Source organism: Erythranthe guttata, chromosome 3 (assembly GCF_056151865.1).
Source record: "Erythranthe guttata isolate IM_541 chromosome 3, IM_541, whole genome shotgun sequence".
In the NCBI taxonomy this organism is placed as follows: Eukaryota; Viridiplantae; Streptophyta; class Magnoliopsida; order Lamiales; family Phrymaceae; genus Erythranthe; species Erythranthe guttata.
Window position 1 is genome coordinate 14,854,402 of NC_142535.1, and position 21,354 is coordinate 14,875,755.

At 33.2% G+C, this 21,354-nt stretch overlaps 3 protein-coding genes across 5 annotated transcripts; 1 reads left to right on the top strand and 2 right to left on the bottom strand.

Moving 5' to 3' along the window:
• The first annotated feature begins 10,278 nt into the window (after nt 1-10,278).
• On the top strand, nt 10,279-15,241 carry LOC105965629 (protein DA1). 3 transcript variants are annotated; one of them, XM_088815606.1, is made up of 13 exons: nt 10,287-10,553; nt 10,641-10,783; nt 11,416-11,578; nt 11,671-11,755; nt 11,848-12,115; nt 12,470-12,590; nt 13,262-13,345; nt 13,496-13,615; nt 13,694-13,906; nt 14,012-14,074; nt 14,201-14,319; nt 14,410-14,468; nt 14,659-15,241. In XM_088815606.1, exons 3-13 carry the CDS (start codon nt 11,468-11,470, stop codon nt 14,970-14,972), a joined length of 1,557 nt encoding a protein of 518 aa, XP_088671732.1. In that variant the 5' UTR covers nt 10,287-10,553; nt 10,641-10,783; nt 11,416-11,467; the 3' UTR covers nt 14,973-15,241. The 3 variants fall into 3 exon arrangements, with proteins under 3 accessions (XP_012845654.1, XP_088671732.1, XP_088671731.1); XM_012990200.2 differs by having other exon boundaries at nt 10,279-10,783; XM_088815605.1 differs by having other exon boundaries at nt 10,289-10,783; nt 13,496-13,906.
• A 281-nt stretch (nt 15,242-15,522) lies between these two features.
• LOC105966247 (lysM domain receptor-like kinase 4) lies at nt 15,523-17,277 on the bottom strand. The gene has a single exon (XM_012990819.1). The coding sequence runs from the start codon at nt 17,275-17,277 to the stop codon at nt 15,523-15,525; it is 1,755 nt and encodes a 584-aa protein (XP_012846273.1).
• A 2,271-nt stretch (nt 17,278-19,548) lies between these two features.
• LOC105966257 (putative calcium-binding protein CML41) lies at nt 19,549-20,282 on the bottom strand. Its single transcript, XM_012990828.2, has one exon. It carries the CDS (start codon nt 20,194-20,196, stop codon nt 19,630-19,632), a length of 567 nt encoding a protein of 188 aa, XP_012846282.2. The 5' UTR covers nt 20,197-20,282; the 3' UTR covers nt 19,549-19,629.
• Nucleotides 20,283-21,354: the final 1,072 nt, after the last annotated feature.

Genomic DNA, 21,354 nt, shown 5'->3' on the forward strand with positions numbered 1-21,354 from the left:
CTTTCACCTAACTTTCTAATTAAAAAATATATATAAATATACTAAACTTATATATATCATTTAATTTTGTAGGTTTGCTTTTGAAATATATTTTATCAAGTTGTAAATAGAAAGTTGAGGTAGTGAAAGTTGAGCACAATGTAATAATAATGGTATTATTATTTGTCTGAAAAAGATTCAAATTTAATTATAATTTAGTTTAATTTTTGTGTCTGAGATGTACGGATTAAAATTTAGCTGCAAATTAAAGTGTATATAAACCTTTCTTTCTTAGCACAATGACCTTTTAGAGGCCTCCAAAGGTTCTAAGGGTATCTACTCAAGAATTTAACATTCAGGACCAGGAAAATCTATTAATTTAGTGAAATATTAAATTATCAAATTAATAATTTCGTAAGTTTTCACCGAATTGGGACCGGCAAAAATTACTATTTAAGCTATGTTATTTTAATTTATCGAGTATTAATTAATCAATGTTCTACTGCATATATATTATTGTACTTTAATTTGTAAGGTAGGGTTTTTAGAGAAGCACTTCTTGTAATTGGTATTTTTTTTTCTATGTTTTATTCTGTTGTAAGTCACACGAGATTTATTTTAAATAACTTAGAAACTGTAGTGGTTTTTGCATATTTAATTCAGGTTTTTTTTTAAAAAAAAATTTGTATAATAAATTAATACGTTAGCTTAAAATGTCCCAATAAATTATATTTATTAAAAAATAAAAACAATAAGGCACAAATGTTGTAGAAATACTTTTGAAATTATAACTTAAAATAAACTTAGAAGGTGTTTGGCTAAACTTATTTTAAACAGCTGATAAGCTCTTACGTCAGATAAGATATTTTAAGAGCTGATAAGCTGTTACATTTTATTTTTAGGATTAATTTTTAGAGTGTTTGGATAATAAGCTTATTTCCTATTTTTACTCATTAAAAGATCTTAAATAAAGTAAATATTATAGTAAATATTAAGAAAAAAACTAAAGTAAATATTATAGTTGCACACACTAAAAACAAATTTACTAGCAAGAAAAAACTCATAATCTATTTATAAAAACTTTTCCAAACACCAATAATTAAGATTCGTTAATTAGGTTCACAATATATGGTGTATGCTGATTGTACACAACATGAAAATAAATAGATAGTAGCTAATTTTTTTTTTATTTTTTTTATTTTATATTATGCAATATTTCACGTTAATTATAAGGGTCTATTAGATATAACCCCCTTAAACATTCAAATAATAGGGGTAGACCCAAATTTATATTTGCCATTTTGATAACAGCCCAAACTTTTCCTAATTACATAATTACCCTCAATCAAATCCCACAAAACTCGTTACTTTACCTTTTGAAATAAAATCAAATCCCTTCCTATTTTCCCGTTAAATCACTATCATCCCAAACCCACTATCGAATAAACTGCAAAACCTCCTAGAACAACTTCCCGGTACGGCCGATTGAAAGGGGAAGACGTCTGCACTGCCGTGAAACGACGATTTTCGTGCACTCCGAGCAAGCTGTCGTAGGTACGTCGTCGCCACTCGCTGAATCACTATCATCAATCGATTTGTTGATATGTTTTGGCTAAATCGACTATCACGTTTGTGTAATTGCAGATCTGTTATAATCGCATACCGAATTCGAGCACTAAATCAGTGATATTGCAACAATTGATGAGCAGGACATCCACCAGAAGTGATATCGTCGTCGGCCGTCGCCGTCACTGCTCCAATCTAGGGTTACTCAAATCTAAGATTACTCAAATCTAGGGTTTTGATAATTTTTCGGCCCATAGTTGATTAACGAGATGCATAGTCGAATTATATATGTATTAATATACTATCCCATATCATTTAATAGACTATCCCACTGGTATAGTTTTACTATGGATCTCGTTAATCGACTATGGGCCGAAGAATCATCAAAACCCTAGATTTGAGAAGTGACGGCAGCGGATTTGTGTTTTAAAATTAATAGACTATCTCATATCTTTTAATAGACTATCCCATGTATCTAATTCGACTATGAGTTTAGTTAATTGACTATTGGAAAAATAATAATATATATGGAAACTGAATAATATGTTTGTTTGAAATACTAATCAATTAGGGTAATTTTCCTTATTATATGAAAACGATTAAGGTAAATAATAATATATATGAAAAAATAATAATATATATGGAAACTGAATAATATGTTTGTTTGAAATACTAATCAATTAGGGTAATTTTCCTTATATCATGTAATAGACTATCTTATTGATCTAATTCGACTATGGATCTCGTTAATCGACTATGGATCCCGTATTATGCAAACACATAGTATATTAATAATTTCAATATAGTACATTGATCTGCTATGATTGTATATTACGGTTATAGTAGTGATATGAATTGTGTTACAAACAATATACCACTGAAATGACAAGAACATTGAGAACAACACCAACGTAAAGTATCCAACATAACCAATAAAATAGTACATTAGTAATCTCATAATTTCAATCTAGGGTTTTGATAAAATACATAAAACACATCATAACACAATCAAACCAATATGTCGAGTTAAAAAACTCTAGTACATTAATAATCTCATAATAGTATAATAAAATGATAATAGTAGTATCATACGGTATTCATAATAGTATAATACTGTATTACAACGGTTTAAAACTTAACCGAAGTTACCGAGCCATTACATCGTAAACACCTCTTTATAGCAACCAACCCACCAAACCTCAACAAAATCCGTACGAAATTCGCCATCGAAAAAACCTAAAATCATGAAACAAAATTAAAAATGCAGAATACTAAAAAATGATTAAATAGACTGCAAATACATTTGAATGACAATACATTAATATCATCAAAAATAAACTTAAAATGCAAAATCTCAACAAGATCCGTACAAAATTCGCCATCGATAAAAACCTTGAATCATGATACGACATAAAAAATGCAGAATACTAAAAAATATATTAATATGATCAAAAATAAACTTAAAATGCAACCTTCATACGATATCCCAAAAAATACTACGAAATATATTTTAATGTACTACCCAACGTCCTAAAATCCGCTGTTATACACAAATAAACCAACTATCGACCGGGATCAGACTCATGAACTCCACGACAGCGGACAGTTATTTCAATTAATGCGTAAACCAACTACGATGTTCATATAAAACAACTCTGGTTCAATATGTGTGAACTGTGAACCATCCTCATCTAACTCTGTCAATCCTCTTCCAAACAAACATCATCCGCCAAAAATAACGATGTATATATGACGGAATAATTGTGTTAAAAAACGTTCTACTTAATAGAATCAAGTATCAACACAACTCTTAAAAATTTCTAACCACTGTAATCGACAATCCTAGACATTGAGCGAAAAATAAAAACGAATAACGCATTCATACCCGGTTAATAACGTCCAACAACGAACGCTCAAACTCGATCCTACTTCAACGACGGTGCATAAATCTTCAAAGACGATAAAAAACCGCTGGAACGCTGAAGAGAACCTTCGAAAAATATTGTACACGATTTGATATAACGGCCAATGATCTCACGTAATTTTATTCCGTGATTTTAGGCAACGTATCAGCAAATCTCAAATCACGTAGTAAAAGAAATAAATGCCGTTTAAAAATAAAACAGGGGTATTAAAGGAAAATTACATAATATATTTTGTCAAGTTGGCAAAATTGGGTCTATCTCAAAAAGGGGGAAAAAAATTGGATCTACCTCATTAGAAAATATGAACAAGGGGTTATCCCTAATAAACCCTAATTGTAAATTTATTTAGTTATATATATTGGCAAAGTTTTGCACTGCCTATTTTGGTTTAATTGTCCTTATTACATAAATGATGGCTACATAAGTAATTACAAAAAAATGAGAGAATTTATTGAATGAGTAATAATTAAGCATGATTTACATGCTTATAATAAAACCACCAATAATAGGCAGAATGTTAGTCCGTACGAACTGACACATTTCAATTGATTAATTATATAAAGACAATTATTTTGTCTCAATGACTAGTGTAGGAGACCTATTTATAAGGGCTAAATTAATATTTGTACAATATTTCAAAATATTTTAATGGGATCCTGCTTTTTCACTTTATTTTAGGGCAAATTAAGACCACCTTCCGAAGTATGATTAAATTACGAAAAAATTCTTTATGTTTGGGTGATTATAATTTATAACCACCATCAATTATGTATTGTCTTAGCTTACAAGTCCACCCTTACGATACCTAATGAAGGAGGGGATGTCCGTAAAACAATACATAATTGAGCGAATGACTGTAATTATCCAAATTATGAAGGATTTTTTCCGTAATTTAACCATACATCAGGGGAATAGTTGTGTTGCCCTTTATTTTAAGAAGAGATATTCGTTTATTTATATTTTGGGACCCATGATAATTATTATATTAATTAAATGAAAAATTATGATAATAATTAATCTTGTATCTAAATGATAGTAACTTGATTTTATTTCAAATGACACATTTTGCATGGATCCAAAATAATTTATTTAGCTACGGTAACAATTTGTATAATCCTAGCAAATTTATTTATTTATTTAATATTTATTTATTTATTTATTAATTTGAAGGGAGAAAGGGACCACAGTAACAGTTGTGTTCGTGAGTCAGAAGATAGATTATGAGTGCCCTTTCGTCTCCCAGTGGGGGACTACCATAACAAAGATATATATATATATACACACACCAGTTTGTTTTTGTGTATATATATATATATATATATATATATAAATTATCAAAAAAAAATATATATATATATATATAATTATGTATATGTATGTATGGATTGTGACAACCACCATATCTCATTACATTATTATTTTACCTTTCTTTTTGGTACTACAAAAATATCAAGGTACTAATAAATAAATTATACTTTATAACTCTTTTGTTGATCAATATTAATTAATTACTAATTTCTTTTTATTGATAAAGAATTATACAATCATTCAAAGTGCATTGAGTATTGGGTTCGGGTTTGGGTCGGGTTTGCTGGATCCGACCCTAATTTAGAACGGTTAAAGGTTGGGTCCGACCGCCCGTGTTGAAAAACCCTTATCCATGTAATTATATATATATTTTTTATATTTAAATTGTTATTGTTTGATAAATATGAGACGTTGATCATCAACTGTCAAATCATTTGGGCCGTTTAATTTGAACTGACGCACTAGGTCAATGGGTCAACCCACTGGGCAGCCGGACCTAGCCGGTTGGCCCACTTTTTCTAGAATTAAAAATATTGATTGTTTGATTTCTTTTTAATTTTTCTTAAATTCGACTGTTTGCCGGATCATTATCATCAATTCAAATTAATATACAGTTGAACCTCGATAAATTAGTAATCTCATTTAAATTATTGTTTCTCTCGATCCGATAATTTAATATTTTACTAAACTAATAGATTTTTTCGTAGTAAATCGATTAAGGGATGATGATTCATGGTTCACATATAATATAATTATATAACCCACAAGTGGGCCCTTATATGCTAAGGGTTCGGGTTGGGGCATTGACCCGTTGACCCAGTTAACCAGCCTGTTGATTTCGATCTGGGTCGACCTAGACACGGCCATGGGCCGGTTTTGGGCCCGGAACCGGCCCGTCGTCCCCTGGACGGGCTTGGTTCTATGAATTGGTGAACCGTGAATTGTCGGGCCGGCCCGACGGTTCACCCAGATTTTCAAAAAAAAAAAATATTTCAAAAAGATTCAAAAAAAAAAAGCAAATAATGACCGGTGAACCGACCGTTATTTGCTATTTTTTGAATTTCCCCACCCCCTCCCCTCCCCATTTTTTCTTATAAATACCCTCACACCCCATTTTTTCCTATAAAATTAAGTTAAAGTCCTTTTATTTATTTTCTTTTGTTGTTTTCTATTTTAAAGTAATTATTTTAATTTATTTATTCATTGAGTATTTTTTTAAAAATATATATAAATATAAATTTCCGGGCCGACCCGGCCCGTCGAGCCGTGCGTAGTACGGGCCGGTTCCGGTTCCGGAAAAAGTGAACCGCGAACCGGAGTGAACCGACCCGAACCGGCCCATGGCCGTGTCTAGGTCGACCCTAATTCAAGTTATATCTACACCGATGATTGTAAATGTTTCTATGTATGAATATACAGTGATAAATTATTTATAATTTTCATGATGATTATATCAAACGTCAATCAACATTTCGTTTTTCCTGTTACTTATCCATTTATAATAACATTTCCGAATTCCATTGTTATCACGACCCGACAGATATGAACAACTACACATGAAATGGCGTCGTATTAATTGCTTAAACTCCACGAGTACGACATGATTTTTTCGTGGAGTGTTTTTGAACCACAAGATGAAAATGCAGGCATTCTTGAAATTGGACCAACGAACTATATATATATATATATATATATATATATATATATATATATATATATATATATATATATATATATAAACGTATACGTAATTACGATTACAACACTTAATAATTTCAAATGTGATGAGTTCACATTTATCTTGACTTTTGAGTTCCCAACTAGTTTCAATTGCTTATTGTACATTTAATTACAAGTTACATTTTATAGTCATTATATTAAATTTGTTGGTTCGATAATTAAGTCGAAACGAGGATAACGATTAATGATTAAGAGATGGTACAATATTTGGACCCTCAAGACCTTTCTTCAAGCCCAACTCACTCGAACGCCGGAAAGTTCACCGGTGATCACTGGATTTTGGTCCGGCGGCAATGAACAAAACGGTAGAACAATGATAAAAGAAAAAGAGAACTAATTCCTTATCCATTTATGGAAGTTATCTCTGAAACTCACCCTCCAACTATTGTCAGATTGCGTCTCCCCTTCTCACTTCTAGCTACTTGCATAGAAATGCGGGGCGAGCTACGATGACCACTTTTGTGCGAGCTTCTGACCCACTCTGGCGATCGTGCTCCCTACAAGCGAGCTCTTGGCCCATCTTAATCTTTGAGCTTAAATCTGTCGGACGAACTTCCATGGCCCATTTTACTCTCTTCGCCCTAATGGCTTCCTACCCATTATGCCGAGAAGGTGGGGGTACGGCCCAGTTGCCGAACGTACCCCATCAATTTAGGTCCTTGACTTATATCTAATTGCTAAAAAATATTATGTATTATTAATATTATTAGTAAAAAAAATCTATAATGCATTTTTTTTATATACAACCATTTAAATAGTGCATATTTAGGGTCAGCTAAAATGATGCACAATAATAATTAAGTCTGAACTCAATCATGAAATTCATTTTTGGGCACAAAACTTAACAATAAGCAAAATCAATACAATTAATGGAGATAGACATGGTGACAAAAATCTAATTTCATTCGATAGCATGATCATAAAACCTAACACAAAGATATATTCATTAATGAATAATGAGTCCTTGTATTGTATGCGAAATGTCACCTGTCAAATGAACTGTCTAGATCTATATTATAACTTTGGCCCTACAACTTTTCAAATAATTACAAAAACGCCCTCCTCGAGGGATCTAATTGAAAAGCCAACATTTAAAAAATAAAATAAAAGAAATTACGATTTCTTATTTCAGTACATCGCTTTCTTGGAGAAAGAATACATAGTGGGATGGGTTCAAAAAGCTGAAAACAATTGGAGATCTCGTTTTGCTGTTTTCATTTGAAATAAAAAAAGAAATAAAAACTTTGATTTTTTTTGTTAAATATTTAATTTTTTTTTAATAATTTTTTATTTAAAGTTGTAATTATTTTAATTAATTTAATATTTCAATTTAAAATACAATATTTATTTAAAAATACGTGAGAAGAAGTGTCTAATATCTATTATCTTAGCTAAAGAATGTGGACCAATATTTGGGCCGAATTCTTGTACCTATTTGTTTGCCCGACCCGTATAAAAGTGGATTATACAGATCCATATTTTTGGCCCGGCTAACATTTTATCTACTTGGGCCATTTATATTATTGTGTAGTATTTAAATTGAAAATAAAAAAATAGTAAATTCGAAAGTCGATTCGCGAGTTTATGAACAATGAAAAATGAGATCAAGCTTCTTCTTGAATGAGTCGACTCGACCCATTTACTCTCCTACCATAGATGAGTTGGGTATTTATGTGTGAGTGTGTGTAAATCTGCAATAACATATTATTTGGTATATTTTTTCATAGATGTATCTAATAAAAAAATATGTCGAAACTATTTGAAGTGAATGATTTTTGTAGACTCATATATTTCAGACTTATATTGCTCAAAACTCGATCACATAGCTCAAAGGGTCTTATAACTCCGAAAAGTAGAGAATACAACGATGTTCGATATCACATTTATGATGTAGCAAAAGAGCAAAAATTCGTTCGCCGTCCTGCAAAATAGTTTGGAGTAGAACCATAAATATTGATCTACACATTAATACGTTGTACATTATAATCACTAGGTGACTTATTTAGTGACAACCCTCCGACTACCATCCTACGTCGAAGTCGAAATCAGGAATCAAAGTAGAGTAGAAAGCTTATAGAAAATCGACCCTAGAAAACGTGAATGAACTCACTTGCCTAGTTTGCAATCAATATGGCAAATAACCTAACTATTTTTCCATGGGTCTTTTTGTAAAGTTTTTAGTACATACATTGAATTTGAGCTTCATTTTCATGCACTAATTCAATTTTTCGTGCCAAAAATCTAATTAGATACATCAAGACAATCTATTAAGTTATGTTTTACAATTACCAGTTTCTTTATAATTGACAAGAGAATTTGCAGACACTCGAACTGTATTGGGTAAATTATTATGGTATGTGTAATGCTCGTAAACTGCACAAAAAGTATAAATAGCACAATTTAACCATAAAATCTTATCAATAAAGTTTGAATTCTTGTCACATGACACCAACACTTTTTTACTCCACTAGCTAACTAGGCCACCCATACGTGGCGGGCCAGGGGCACCTAATTCTTGGAAAAAAGATTAACATTTGTATCATGTACTTATGAAAATATGAAGTTGCTAAATTTAGTGATAAAATAAAATTAAAGCAACATAATTATTGCTTATGAATTAAGCACCCTACTATACTTACATGGGTGGCCCTAAGTTATTATCCATTTCTTATAGTCTACCATGCCATAATTAAAGAGCACGATCATAAAAAGTGATTTCTAGATATGATATTATTCAAACTTTCACAAATGCATAAATATTTATCCAATATTTGTTTGTTTTTTATAGATAAAATCACTATAAATTGATACAGTTGAAATTAATAAAATTCTACTACTTTAGAAAGATATTAATTTATTGAATTAAAAATTAAGCACATTATCACAAAGTTAGGACCTTGTCTATTTATCGAGTATTAATTTATCGAAGTTCTATTGTAATTGATAATAAATCACATGTCTCATTTTTTCTATGATGTTGCAAATTGCTACTTTTTGTTTAGTGGTAATTTCACCCCTCTATTTTCCCCTCTAATCAAAGCCGATATTTTCATAAATATAATCTTTTTTTTTTTCCTAGAAAAATCAACCATGCACTTCCAATGCCATATTTATTTTATTATGACACCATATTATAGACTAATATATTCAATTGACTCTATTAATAATATTTAATAGCTCTAGACTTGTCAAACAATTTATTCCACAAATTTAAAAGAATGTTGAAGAAAGATTAGAACAACACTTAATATTCTTATCTATATATTTCAATAATTTTATTTTATTTTCCCTTCTCGTTCGTTAGGCATTTCTTGACGAACCTTTTAGTAAATTGATCAGCTTCGAATCCTCTTGCCAATGGTCTAGTGGAGCTTGCCACACAGGGTTCGTCTAGTGTAGTTTTACGTCTCTCATATGGTTTACAAACTATTATACGAGAATTTTAGTTTACCCAATGCAACTACAGATAAACCTCTATAAATTAATACAATCGGGACTAATAAAATTCTATTAATTTATCGAACTAATAAATTAGTACGCTTTTACCGAATGAAAACCAAAGAAATTATTATTTAAACGAGATTATTAATTTATCGAAGTTATTCTGTATATAGTTTGCTGCATTACCTTCTTTACCAAAATAATAATAATAATAATAATAATAATAATAATAATAAGAAGAAGAAGAAGAAGAAGAAAAATAGAGGAAACGATGACAAAAATAGACCCACGTGACATATATATATATATATATATATATATGTATATATGTGTGCATACATTTTTGTTCCTCAAACCAAACCATTCCCATTTCAACCACTCTAAAAGAAAAAAACACCCAACTGCGTTTGATTCTTTCTTAGTCAAACGTTTTTGGGGGGTTTCTTAATTTTCAGCATTTGTTGGACAAATTTTTGTCTCTCTTTGACTTTGAAATACAAAAAAAAAAGCATTGTTATGTGTATTTAACAAGTATTCTTCGCGTGCTCGCTGTATATTAATTCCCCCACAAGATTTTTTTTTTTTGATTTCTTGGTGGGCTATTCGCAAATTGATAGAGATAGATTTCTGGGCATTTGATCATCTTTTTTATTTAATTAATTTTTATTTTTATTTTTGTAGGAGATTTTGAGCAGAGAAAAAAAAAAAAGAAGATTCTTGATTTTGATTTGAAACTTTTTTTTTCTTTCCCCCATTCGATTTTTGCTTTAATTTGTTTCTTGATTCTTGATTTTGTGATCGCTGCTGCTGGTGTTTGTGTTCAGGTGAGTTCATCTTTTGATTATTTTTCAGAATTACAAAACTGTCTATTTAATTTTAATTTGCCTCTAATTTAATCGCATATGAAACATTTGTTTGTTAGCAGTATATTTGTGGCTAATGTTCTCCGGGTTTTGCTGTTCGTTATTCGGAGAATTTTGGGTTTTAGATTAATATTTTGATTAGGCAGTTGGTAATTTAGCAGTTAACCTTTTCGTAGATTTCGCCGATTTTTCCCTAATTTTAATTAGCTTTATCGAGGATTAATTGCAGTTTGGTTCTTCGATTGATGCTGCATTTAGCTTGCTGTTTCTTTGCGGTGCATCATTAGTACGTTGTGCTATAGATACAATTCGTATATTCGATGATATAATATCCAAGAAGCAAAATAAGATGTGATTTCGATCCGAAAACTGTGAAAAAAACCGAACTCGAAAGCTTGTTCACCGTATAATTGCCTGATACGATATTCGTTATAGCTCGGGATTTGATTTGAAGACGAACAGGAGTTGTTGAATTTTTTTTGTTCGATTTTTCTTTGTAGAAAAGAATGCAGGTGTATAATTATTTTTTTCTAATGTTATTTTTATAAGTTCTTGATTCACATTTTTGAAAGCCTTGCGTTATTCGTCTACAGCTGGGGTTGAATATCTTGTCGTCGACTATGTTCGAAATATATTTCAGCTAAAATGGGGTGGCTTAGTAAAATTTTCAAGGGCTCGGAGCATAAAGTTTCGGAGGGGCGATACGATTGGAGATATGGAGCTGATACAGTGGAGAATAATCCAGCTTCTTCGTCCGTGAGTTAATTTTTTCAAAATTATCTAGTGTTTTTTTTTTCCGATTCTTTTCGATGAAAAGCTTATTCACGGAAGAAAAAAAAATGGTGTAGGATTCGTGGTCGGAGATTGAAGACATAGACCGTGCTATTGCATTATCTCTTTCCGAAGAAGATCATAGAGGAAACACGGTTATAGGTGAAATTTCTGTCTTTTTTATTTAATTTATTTTAATTTAATTTATTTACGTTTTTTACGGTTAAGTGAAAAATAAGTTTATGCATGGATAGATAGTAAACCGCAGTTGGAAGAAGACGAACTACTTGCTAGGGCTCTTCAGGAAAGTTTGAATATCGAGTCTTCTCCAGAGTCAACGAGTCGGAATGACAGTGGGAATGGAAATAGATTTGGACACGGGAATGGATTCGGGCACGGGAATGGATTTGGACACGGGAATGGATTTGGACACGGGAATGGATTCGGACACGGGATTGGGTATGGACATGGTAATGATAGCCATTACCAGCCTATATCTTTCCCACATACTACGAGTCTCAGGTAAACTAATTTCCGATGCTCTTATTCAAAAGGCGAAAATGTTTGATCTTCAAATTTGAATTCTTCAACATTTTGCAGAATCGTATCTCGTCTTTGCAATTAGTTTATTTCTTCAATAAAATATTCGTATTTTTTTTTTTTTTGCTTAGGAAAACTTTATTTACTATCATTCGTTTGGCTTCCGAAATCCTAACATACGTGATTGTGATAAAATTTTAAGACAATGTACCTACATAATATCCTCGATTTCCATTAATACAGATCAAATAATATTCGGTCATTTATCGATTCATAAGAAAATTATTCTGCGACAATGAATTTTGAAGAAATAATTTGCATTTTGTTCTGTAATAGGATTTGTGCCGGTTGTAATACCGAGATTGGGCATGGAAGGTTTTTGAGCTGTATGAGTGCTGTTTGGCATCCCGAATGTTTTCGATGCCATGGTTGCACCCATCCTATTTCTGATTACGAGGTACAAATATTCTCATTTCTCCATCAGCGTGTGTGTGTGTGTGTGTGTGTGTGTGTGTGTGTCTATATATATATATATATATATATATATATATATATATATATATATATATATATATATATATGATAAATTACGGTCACCCTCGAGGTAAGGTCAAATTTAAAAAGAAAAAAAACTTCCTGTTTGGGTAATTAAAACCAACCCCTTCAACTATGAATCTTCTTACACTTCCATCCTTATGGTATCAAATTCAACAAAATCTTCTAGATTCTGTGGAATATTCTCTAGTATGTACTCGTTTTGTGTAAAAATACAGTTTATGATGCACCACAATCTGATATTTACAAGGCTAATAGAGACATCTTATGATCATCCTGTTTCAAAATGTGGAGCTTGAATGTTGTAAAACGGGTACAAACGGGAGAATATTCCACGTAATCTAGAAGATTCCACTAAATTTGACACCGTAAGGGTGGACGTGTAAGAAGATTCATAGTTCATGGGGTGGTTGTAATTACTAATTACCCAAACATCAGAGGGGTTTCGTAATTTGACCTTACCTCAGGGGGTGGCCATAATTTATCTGAGGTGGCCGTAATTTACTTATATATATAATATATATATGTATATGTTAAACTAAACGAACTTCGTTGTTTTTTCGCGTATTGCAGTTTTCAATGTCGGGTAGCTTCCCATATCATAAAGCTTGCTACAAGGAGTCTTATCATCCTAAATGTGATATCTGCAATCACTATGTAAGTATCTGTAATTAATAATACTCTAATGATTTGTATAATTTTCAATTAATAATCTCTAATTTATGCATTTTGAATTTTCAATTCCTGTGGGTGAATTCAATTTGACCCAAATCCATTTCGTGTTTCTTGTATTTATTTCCGTTTCAGATTCCGACGAATGCAGCTGGGCTAATCGAATACCGGGCTCACCCGTTTTGGTCACAAAAATACTGCCCAACTCATGAGCACGATGGAACTCCTAGATGCTGTAGCTGCGAGCGTATGGAGGTAATTTTTTCTCTCCAACTAAACTCCGGAAAAGAAAAACATTTAAAATCTAATTTCGATTTCGTTTCTTGTTTTCAGTCATGGGATGCGAGATTTGCCGCACTAAATGACGGTAGAAAGCTCTGTTTGGAGTGCCTCGACTCGGCAATTATGGATACCGATGAGTGTCAGCCCCTGTTTCTTGATATTCAAGAGTTTTACGAAGGATTAAATATGAAGGTCACGCAGCAAGTTCCGTTGCTATTGGTCGAGAGGCAGGCTTTAAACGAAGCTATGGATGGAGAAAGACATGTAATAAAAAAATTTGTTTCTATTTCGATCGAGAAAAAAAAAAAAAAAGAAAAAAACTTTTTGTTTTATATTAAATACTATTTTGTCTTTTTTTTTTCTTGACAGGGGCATCATCACATGCCTGAAACTCGAGGCCTTTGTCTCTCCGAGGAACAAACAGTCAGCACCGTAAGGGTCTTCTTTTATTTTTTTATTTTTTTTATTTTTTTTGTAAACCATTTTTCGATTTTTTTGCATTTTCTTAATTTTGGGAAATGCAATTAAAAAAATATTTATTTAATTTTGGATTGTCAGATATTGAGGCGGCCGAGAGCAGCTGGAGGAAATCGTGCAATGGGAATGAGAACAGAGCCTTACAAATTAACGCGGCATTGTGAAGTGACAGCCATCCTCATTTTATACGGTCTCCCGAGGTATTTTAAATTTTTATTTCTTTATTTTGGGATTGTTAATAATCGGGTTTTCGTTCCGAAATATTCGAATTTTAATTTTTTTTTTTTCAGGTTACTGACTGGATCCATATTGGCTCATGAGATGATGCACGCTTGGCTTCGACTTAACGGTGCTTACTCATACCCTCTTTCAACCATTATATCTTCGAGTTAATTACATTTAGTACCATTTATTATATCGCATTGCTAAAAAACCCCCCTGTGATACATATTAGCAAAAAAACTCCACGAGGCATTTTTTTAGCACACGACCCCCTAAATTTTTATTTATTTATTTTAATTTTTTTTGGTTGGAAAAAGGTTATCGAACGCTAAGACAAGATGTGGAAGAAGGTATATGCCAAGTTCTCGCAAGTATGTGGTTAGAATCTCAGATTCTATACATGTCTGATAATAACAGCAACGCGTCCACATCATCATCGTCGTCATCATCGAGGCAAGGGGCGAGATCTCCGTTCGAGAAAAAGCTTAGCGTGTTCTTCAAACACCAGATCGCTTCCGATACTTCTGTCGTGTATGGAAATGGCTTCCGAGCAGGTAATCAAGCCGTGATGAAATTCGGTTTACAGAGAACCCTCGATCACATGCGAGAAACGGGCAATTTTCCTTATTAAAATTTGGTATTTTCTTTTTCAAATTCGGAGTAAAAAAATTTATATATTCTTTTTCTTCCATTCTTATTGAAATTGCAGCCTTGGCCTTTTCCTCCATGTATTAGCATTTAAGGCCATTCATTTTATAGGAATTACATATTCAGTACAGAAGTTTTCTCAGAATAGGTTTAGGGTGTCATATTTTATCATCCTTGTATATTTGAAGTCCTTAGCATTTATTTCTTTAAAAAAGAACAATAAAAATTCATAGCCGACTGATATATTTTCGATTTCCTCGTCTCAAATATTTATATAAATTTACTTCCTGCTACGAAATAATTTTACGCAAATGTATTAGAGTTTATTGCATTTATACCCCTGTTATATCAAAATACTAAAAAACTCCTCTTACGATAAATATTCGCAAAAACCCATCTACGATGTATTTTTTTAGCATACAACACCCAAAATCGCGAGTTTTTTGGAGGTAATTTGCTAACATTAACAATATAGGGACTTTTTAAACAATTCAAATAAACATAGGGGTGTTGAATGCAATAAACAGAATTTACTAGAACACAAAGGAAGATGAGCTGAAGCTAGTAGTAATCTCATCTTCCATGCACAAATCCACATTACTGCAAACTACACTACACAACAATGGCTTCTCTATACTAAACTGCACTTTCAAAAGAACCGAAACAACCTCTGCCATTTCGGGTCGACCCGCCGGATCTTGTCTGAAGCAGCTGAAGCATAATCTCGCCACCTGCAGAGCGTATTCCATTCCTCCACCAGCAACTAAACCGGGCCCCACAAACCCGCTCAACGCAGCCTCTACGTTCTCGCTCTCCATAGTAGCAGCTACACTCGTCGTAAGTATTGTTTCCCTATCGCCTTTCTCGAAAACCGAGTACTTCCCCGCGGTTATAATCTCCGATAGAACCACCCCGAAACTAAATACATCAACCTTAGTAGCAACTGTTTTATCGATACTACCGTCGATTTTTGTTGCAAGATTGAAATTCGAAATCTTTGCCCTTAAATTTCCGTCGAGGAGAATGTTTTCGCTGCTTATATTGTTGTGTGCGTAAGCTGGACTGGCAAAGTTGTGTAGATAGAGAAGCCCGTTTGCAACGTCGAGCGCTATACCGATCGCCTGGCTCCAGCTCAGCATTCTTCCGCTTAGCCATTCTCGGAGGGACCCGCTTCTCATGTACTCGTAGACAAGGTACGAGGAAGAGGAATATTCTTTTCCCTCTCCGCAGAATATTCCACGAAGTTTTACGATGTTGAAGTGGTTAATCTTCTGCAGAATCTTCACCTCATCATCTGCTTTTCCGTTGATTTTTTTAACGGCCAAGATTTCCCGTCGTAAGATTCCACGGTAAACGGAGCTACCCTTTATTCTATTCTTTGCTCCGAAATTTCGCGTCGCCCTTTTTAATTCGGAGAATTCGAATACTTTGAGTGCTCGATCGAAGCTCGCGATTTCAAGAACCAGTTCCCTTGGAGAATAATTACGCGCCTTATTCTTCTCTGTAATATTTCTTGTTTCTCTCTTACGAAATAGAAAGATCAAAATCAAGAAAAGAAGCAAGATCAAGAGAGAGAAAGCACCTGCAGATATACCGACAATCGAAAGAACGATTCTCGATTTATTATTTTCACGAAAAATGGGAGAAGGTAAAGGCGATGTGGTGATCGGATTAATATTTCGGTTTAAAGTATGCAAACTCGAGGGTTCGTTTTTCATAGGAATTAAAACAGTTGTGAAGGGATAAATAATAGTCGGAAAAATATTCGCCTCACTTATTCCCTTCTTACTCACATTGAATTGTTTACTCAAAGCATAAATAGTATCACCAAAACCGATCGAATAAGTCACCAAGAACTTGATTCCTTCTTCTTCTTGTTCACTCGTTGGACAAGCACATCGAAGTGGGACCCGCAATTTACTTCCAAACGACAAAGGCCGATTACTATTCGCATGTTTAAGAGAATCGCACGTCGATAATCCTTGATAAGTATTGTTTGCAATTGAGAAGTAGCTTTCGGACTCGGTTAGGACAGTGTAAGTGGTGGTGGCTTCGTAGTAATTATCCGAAGAGCAAGAGCAGTCCACAGGTACGATGATTTCTTGTCCTGTCGGAAAATTCGCGACCGTTTTGAGGTTGTTGAGTTTCGCGATTTCTGATTGGTCGGAAAACGTGAGGGATGAAATTGTGGGAACTGTATTGTACGGAGGGTTTGCTGTGAAGATCAAGAAAGCTTTGCACGAGAAACTAAGGCTGTTATTGCATGTGTAGAGAGAAGATTCCGACATGTTTGCTTTGTCGGAACAATCCAAGACGGAGTTTCCGGAATATTTTTGCTGCGCAAAAATGCATTGAACAAAGAAAATAAGAGTGGTGATGGAATTGAGGATCCAATTCATGATGATTTTTTTTTTATGGTGTTTTTCTTGAAGAGTTTTTTGAGTATTAATCCGACGTTTAAAAGCGCGTTTTCGGGGATTATAAAATTGAGGGTGGTGATTAATAATATTAATTATGGATTATGATGATAAGGAACAAGGAATCAAGAGAAGAAAATGATTCAAGTTAAGACAAAGATTCTTATGCAAAATTTGTAGTGTAATGTTAAAGGTGGTGGAATAAATTAGGTGATTATGTTGTTGTTTTATGTTTGGACAGAGGAATTTGAAGGCTGCTTGCATAGATTAGTCTTTTAATTAGTTATTAATTTATTAGGTTATTTCCCGTGAATCAAATGTTTCAGATTGTCAAGATTTTTATGAATTAAGAAGAACGACACCCGATGAAGGTGGGAAGTTGGGCTGGTCCCCAATCTTGTAGAAGAATTGAGTCCAACTGACTACAAGTTCACTTTTTTTTCTAAAGTGCAAATTTCGATTTGATTTGTCAAATTTAACCCCAGTATTATCATCTAATAATGCCCTCAAATTCGGCAGGCTTAAATGACAATATGTTTTGCCAATTTTTCTCTAGAACCTAACTCTAGGAAAAGAACAAATCGATTAAATTTTGTATAAATGGACCAAAAGACAATAAAATAAAAATAAAAGGAAATTGTGAGAATAATATAATTTGACTTGGTCGGCTAATCACGATCCCACACAAGATCTTCTTAATAGACCTTTTGAAACATTCAAATCCGCAGAATCAAGAAAGAAACGCTAATCAACAATGACGGCATCAATAGAACCGAAAACGATAACCTTGAAGCTGTTGATATACTCTTCCTCTGTGGCCACACTCGCCAGTCTTCTCAAAAATGAAGGAAATTCATTGAATTTATTCTCCAAACTAATTATATATATATTTTAAACGATAAAGCTGCTACTCCAGCTGCTTCTTCGTAGCCTATAAACTATAAGATGCATAATTCAAAGGCGATAACACATCCATGAACATGGACACATATGCCTGAAAGTGACCGACACCCATGCTCAATAGCACTCCAACACATGCAACTTGAGCTTCTGTAGCAACCCAACCAACTTCGTCTTCGGCGCTTGAAGAACGTGACAACATAATCGTTTATATTTCAATTTTAAAGTAATTTTCCATTTTTAAAATGTACACACTTTCTAGAAAAAGCTGTCCACTTTTATTTTTCATCCTCTTTAAATTTTACGTTACATTCAGCCAAAACCACCTAATATTCCCTCCATATTTTCATTTATTTTGAGAGACAGAGTTAGAGTTAGATCAACACGTATAGATTTTACAATTACTCCAAGTGTTTGTTGCTTCATTGGTTTACAAATAATATCCTGCTCTACATATATTTCCCCACCTCTCTCTAATAGATGGTGGGAATATATTTAATCTTACTATTGATAGTTGCTATACAAAGTACCACATGAATATGTTCTAGGTAAATACAATGGAGAGATTCTAGGAAGTTCATATAGATCTCTAAATTTTTGTGACAACTTCCCGACATATTTCTAAGAAAAATCCTATTTACAAATGATCCACTGGTTCGGTGAAAACCTCTTTGGCCAAAATAACATAAAATTCGGTCCAAAATAGACGACGACCATCACTCCTTTTATTAGACATGTTCCAAGCTGGTTATCGAGTTGGATCTGGCAGTTCACATGATGCGGTTATGTGAATCCTTAATCAGCACGAAATATACACGGTTAAGACCCATCTTATTCTAGTCAATCTATTTGCTCGAGTTCTCTCGAGCTATCAGAAGGTCATCGTAAATACGAACCTATTAAGGTTGCTTAAATTACATTTTTTTTTTGGAATCATCCCTATAGTTACATTCCCATTTATCATATCCAACTGCTTTTACAAATAAATTGATCATATGAATAACTTACAAGTGAGAAAAATATCGTTTATCATTTATATATACCATAGTCCCAATAAATATTTACTTTCATTGTTATTATTCTTTGTTATTCCAAAGTTGGTTTTTTTATCCTATTTGCATTATACATTGATAAATTAATACTCTGACAAATTATAACTTCGTTTAAATATTTTTTTATTCTAGTCCTGACTCAGTAAAAACATACTAAATTATTAGTTCCATAATTTAATATTTCGCCGAATTAATCGAATTTTACTTAGTACATTAATTTATAAAGCTTTAACTACACAAAGTATAATAAGAATAAAAGAAAAAATCTAATCTAAGTCATCATCTTGTGAAATTCATGGAAATCGAGCACCCCATTCCCATCAAGATCGAAAACCCTAATCATCTCCTCGCATTCCTGATGAGATCTCACATCCCCAAGCCGCCGGAGACCTCTTAGGAGCCCCTCCGCCGTGATGCAGCCGCCGCCGTTATCTGCCACGTACATCTCGAAAGCTCGCCGGAGCACAGCACTATCGTCCTCGCTATCCCTTAATTCCATCACTTGCATGAAATCGTCAAACTCAAGTAGCGGCGACGAATTCTCGGTTGCGGCGGCGGCGCCGCCGCCCTTTGAGAACTCCCTTATGATCTTCTCCGCCGCCTCGTGGGAAACGGAATCGCCTATCGAAGCGAAATAAGCACTCAACTCACCCGCGGCGATCATGCCGTCGTTGTTCGCGTCGAGGTATCGAAAAACCTGCCGGAACTCCCCTTCCTTATCGTCGCCGCCGCCAACGTGGTTGGCGGTTTCCGGTTGAGGGATCCCGGTTCTCGGCTTGGAGCGGCGGCGGAAGGGGAGACGGAGCTTGAATGAGTTTGTAAAGCTTGCAATCGCCATTTCTATTGTTCAATTATTGGAAAAATTTGTCTTTTTCAATATAAGAAATTAATTTTATTAGTGAGGGGTCTATATAGAGATTACTATTGTATTTGTATATATACAAATTTTATACTATTGCATTCAGAAATTGCCGGGAAGCTTCTTATTAGGTTACATAATTGTGTGAGATAATTAATTGAAGTTGTTGCAGTGGAAATCAAATCTATTTGTGCGGAAATTTAGTGAAAATTTCGTTTGCGTATCCCTAACTTTCGGTTTCTTTCTTCTTTTGAATTACTTCACTTTTGGAGGGAAATTTCGTGGAAACATCTCAAATATAAATTCCATTAATTTAAGGCTAATCTAACGACATTGGTGCAATAAAGGAATATTATTTTGTTGGGTGAATTATAATTTTTTTTTTGGAATTAATATACTTGTGAAAAAAATCACTTAAATTGTTAAATAAATGGTCCTCGGTAATTATTTTTAGGGTAAATAACAACCGCACCACTTGAGGTATGGTTAAATTACGAAGAAATCCCTCATGTTTGGATAATTACATCTACCCCTCAACTATGAATCTTCTTACATCTCCACCCTTATGGTGTCAAATTCAACATAATAATCTAGATTCCGTGGAATGTTCTCTAGTTTGTACTCGTTTTGTGCAAAAATACAGTTTCTGATGCACCACAATTGATATATACAAGCCAAAAAACACATATTATGGTCATCTAACTTCAAAATGTGGAGTTCGAATGGGATAAAACGGGTCCAAAATTGAGAATATTCCATATAATTTAGAAAATTCCACTGAATTTGAAACCGCAAGGGTGGACATGTAAAAAAATTTATAGTTGACGGGGTAATTGTAATTACCCAAACATAAGGGAGGTTTTCGTAATTTGACCATACATCGGGGGTGGTTGTAATTTACCCTTATTTTTTATATTATACTCCTATATGTTGTAATAAAGAATCTCTAACAGGAGATACGAAAATGGAGCATTAAATATTTATTTGATGTTTGATATTATACTACAATCTTTCTTAAAGAGAAATTATTCCAATTACGAGTATTAAATAGATTATCAATTTTTAAATAAATGAATAATTATTAAATGCCACATCTCAAAAAATGATAGACAAATGGAGTTGTGTGATATGTTTGAT

Coding starts and splice junctions, on each gene's coding strand:
- LOC105966257 (XM_012990828.2), bottom strand. CDS start 20,196: ATGGCGATTGCAAGCTTTACAAACTCATTCAAGCTCCGTCTCCCCTTC.
- LOC105966247 (XM_012990819.1), bottom strand. CDS start 17,277: ATGTCGGAATCTTCTCTCTACACATGCAATAACAGCCTTAGTTTCTCG.
- LOC105965629 (XM_088815605.1), top strand. CDS start 11,468: ATGGGGTGGCTTAGTAAAATTTTCAAGGGCTCGGAGCATAAAGTTTCG. Junction 11,756..11,847: donor TAGAGGAAACACGGTTATAG/GTGAAATTTCTG, acceptor ATGCATGGATAG/ATAGTAAACCGCAGTTGGAA. Junction 14,075..14,200: donor AGGAACAAACAGTCAGCACC/GTAAGGGTCTTC, acceptor TTGGATTGTCAG/ATATTGAGGCGGCCGAGAGC.